General features: G+C 39.0%; 1 protein-coding gene across 1 annotated transcript in view; it reads right to left on the reverse strand.

The window, feature by feature from the left end:
* Positions 1-123: 123 nt before the first annotated feature.
* The window catches only part of LOC104950274 (glycerophosphodiester phosphodiesterase domain-containing protein 5-like), a 5805-nt gene continuing 3156 nt past the window's right edge, over positions 124-2772 (reverse strand). Inside the window, exons 3-7 of the mRNA XM_010776766.1 lie at positions 2201-2294; positions 1884-2029; positions 783-865; positions 211-361; positions 124-129 (exon numbers count right to left, since the gene is read on the reverse strand). Of these exons, the coding sequence (XP_010775068.1) occupies positions 124-129; positions 211-361; positions 783-865; positions 1884-2029; positions 2201-2294 (480 nt within the window). The remainder of the gene's footprint in view (positions 130-210; positions 362-782; positions 866-1883; positions 2030-2200; positions 2295-2772) is intronic.

Genomic DNA, 2772 nt, shown 5'->3' on the forward strand with positions numbered 1-2772 from the left:
GGGGGGGTCGGCTGTGCGTGGTGATGAAAAGCTGGTTCGTGGGGCCCCCAGTGAATGTTTGCCTAGGGCCCCCACAGACTCTAGAATCGCCACTGTGTGCTTTTGGTTGTACATGTTGTGTATTCATCCCTATAAAAATGAGATCACAAATAAATTAAAAAACATATGCATCATATATGTCTCCATCCGTTTATCTCTCCTGAGACTCACGGAGAGGAACCAGGCTCCGGCGTTGAGGCTCTGCAGCTCGCTCCAGCTGAACAAGGAGGCGGCCGTGTTGGTTCTGTTGGGGAAGACGTGCTGGACGTTGGTGGTCCGACGCAGCGTCTGATCGTGCATCAGGAAGGGGACTCCGTCCACACTGCAACCAGGACATGATGATCAATCAATACGTGTACTTATTTATCACATGTTATCAAATGTCATGAGTGAAATGTAATCTGTCGGTTCCCTTTATTTGTTATTGTGGTCAACATGTCAGGGAAATCTAAACTGTGTATCAATATCGATGATAAAAAAGTACGCATCACGGATCAACTGCTATTTCCTATTTGGCTTTTATCAGTATATTAGAAGGCTATAACATTACTTTTTTTCAAAATTGTACAAAATACTATACACTTTATTCTACTTTTTTATACTAGAAAGTTCAATTTTATTCAGAGTCTTCATGCAGACAACCATTATAGTATCAACCAATGACAAAAAACATGTTGTATTTTCAATAAAAGGCGAATAATCTTCCATATATCCAGTATATATATATCCAGCGGCTGACTGACCTGATGGTGACGTCCGTCTCCAGACCTTCACTTCCTGTTTCCACGGCTTTCTCAAATGACATCAGGGTGTTTTCTGGAGCCAGCTGGAACACAGTTACACAAAACACTGGATATATAAACACACCAGAAGAAGTGAAGAGGCTTCTGAGAGTCATACAAGCAGCCCTCTCCCCTCCCTGATGGATATCTCAGTGAATCCACACACTTCGTAGAGGACAGTGCAGACCCTAAAAGTTGATAAATAAATTTAGCAAAAATGAAGGCTATTAAAAAGTATTAAAGGTATTACATTTAGTGGCTTGTTTTCAATAAGTATATAAATGGTCCAAAGAGGTTGTATTCTACAGTCTGCCTGAATGTAATCATTGCGTAGGTGTGTAGTGTGATTCTGTGTAGTTTATTTATGGCATCCCGTTGGATTTGACGTCATCTGAACAGGACATCGCACGCTCACTGCTTGATAGCGCGAAGGTCCGTTTACGCCGGTTGCTAAGCAACATCGTTATGGGGAAATGCAAGTCTGCGTCCAAACGGTTGGAAGATAAGGAGGAAGGNGTTTGTATCTAAACTCTACAAATCTTTCCTCTTGACGTCAAAGGGTTCAACTCTTTCAGAATTATTCCATGACCTTATTAGAGCAGCAACTTTTTCAATCAAGTCATTATGTAGTAATGTTTTCACGTGAATCTACCCAAACAGTGTTATCAGATGTGTGAATTTGCTGCTTTTCTTTGTCAATGTGTCTGAGTATTAAAAACAACAACAAACAATTACCTTAATCATAAATAAAACGTTTTTAAAAAGAGACGTTCTGTTGATACGAGAACAATAATAATTAAAACATAAAATGAGACATTCGCATTTTTGATTCCCTTCTTTATATGTATTGTATATTTTTACCATATTTGCTTTTGTATTCAAGGCATATGCTAAGACATGTTTCTATGTGTTATTTTATTTATACTGCATGTATAAAAATGAATTTGTATCTTGAACATAGAATACAATGTTGGGATGAATTAAATTAATTGAAAAAAAGTATTAAAAAAAAAGTAACAAGCTATATATATTTTATAAAGTTTTGTTTTGTTTCCCGCTCACCATGGGGGCCCCTCTGTGTCCGATGAGGGCCGGCGGGGGTCCGAGGGTCCCGACCTCTTTGATACAAGGAGAGTAGAGACCGAGGGGAACCAGATAGAGGACGGACAGGAAGCTCAGGTAAAACCCCAGGATCAGCCCCCCCCTCACTGAAACACACAGAGAGAACTTTCATTATTTTAGTATTAGTTTTCTGAGTAATACATTTTTCAGGATTAAGTTTTTACACCAGTTAGCATTTACACATGCCCAGAAATATACAAATATAAGTACATAATCATTACAAAAAGTAAATTCAAAGATCCAGATGTTCTCCTCACCTCTGCTGGTCATGCGGAAGAAATGCAGAGCGACGGGCCAGGAGAGAGCGGTCAGCAGGAAGACCCCCCCCACATGGAGGAAGGGAGCAGTCACCTGGAGACAGAGCGGCAAAATAATACTTCTGGTAGTGGGTTACCCTCGGCCTTTTTGTTTATGCCTACGATGCTGTCGACTGGCAGCTTTAGACTATTCTCAGTAAATTGTCAATGTAATAACCAGCTTTTTTTCTTTTCTCTTGTACGCCATGTCAAAGTTTCGGGTACCTACTTACTGTATGTTACATTACATGTTACTTATTAGACGTTTTTATCCAAAGCTACTTACATACGTTCAGTACTGTGGACAATCCCCACAGGAGCAATTTTAGGGCTGCTCGATTATGGCAAAAATCATAATCTCGATTATTTGGGTCAATAATTGTAATTGCGATTATTAAATGCGATTATTCATTGACTTTGGAAACATCCATTTATTGGAGAAAGAAAATGTGAACAGTATGTTTTTAACAGTTGATTACCCTGAACTTTAAGTATAATTCAACTGAAAAAAAAAAATTATTTAAAAAAAAAAT

The sequence above is a fragment of the Notothenia coriiceps genome, unplaced genomic scaffold (assembly GCF_000735185.1).
Source record: "Notothenia coriiceps isolate Sejong01 unplaced genomic scaffold, NC01 NC01_scaffold00017347, whole genome shotgun sequence".
In the NCBI taxonomy this organism is placed as follows: Eukaryota; Metazoa; Chordata; class Actinopteri; order Perciformes; family Nototheniidae; genus Notothenia; species Notothenia coriiceps.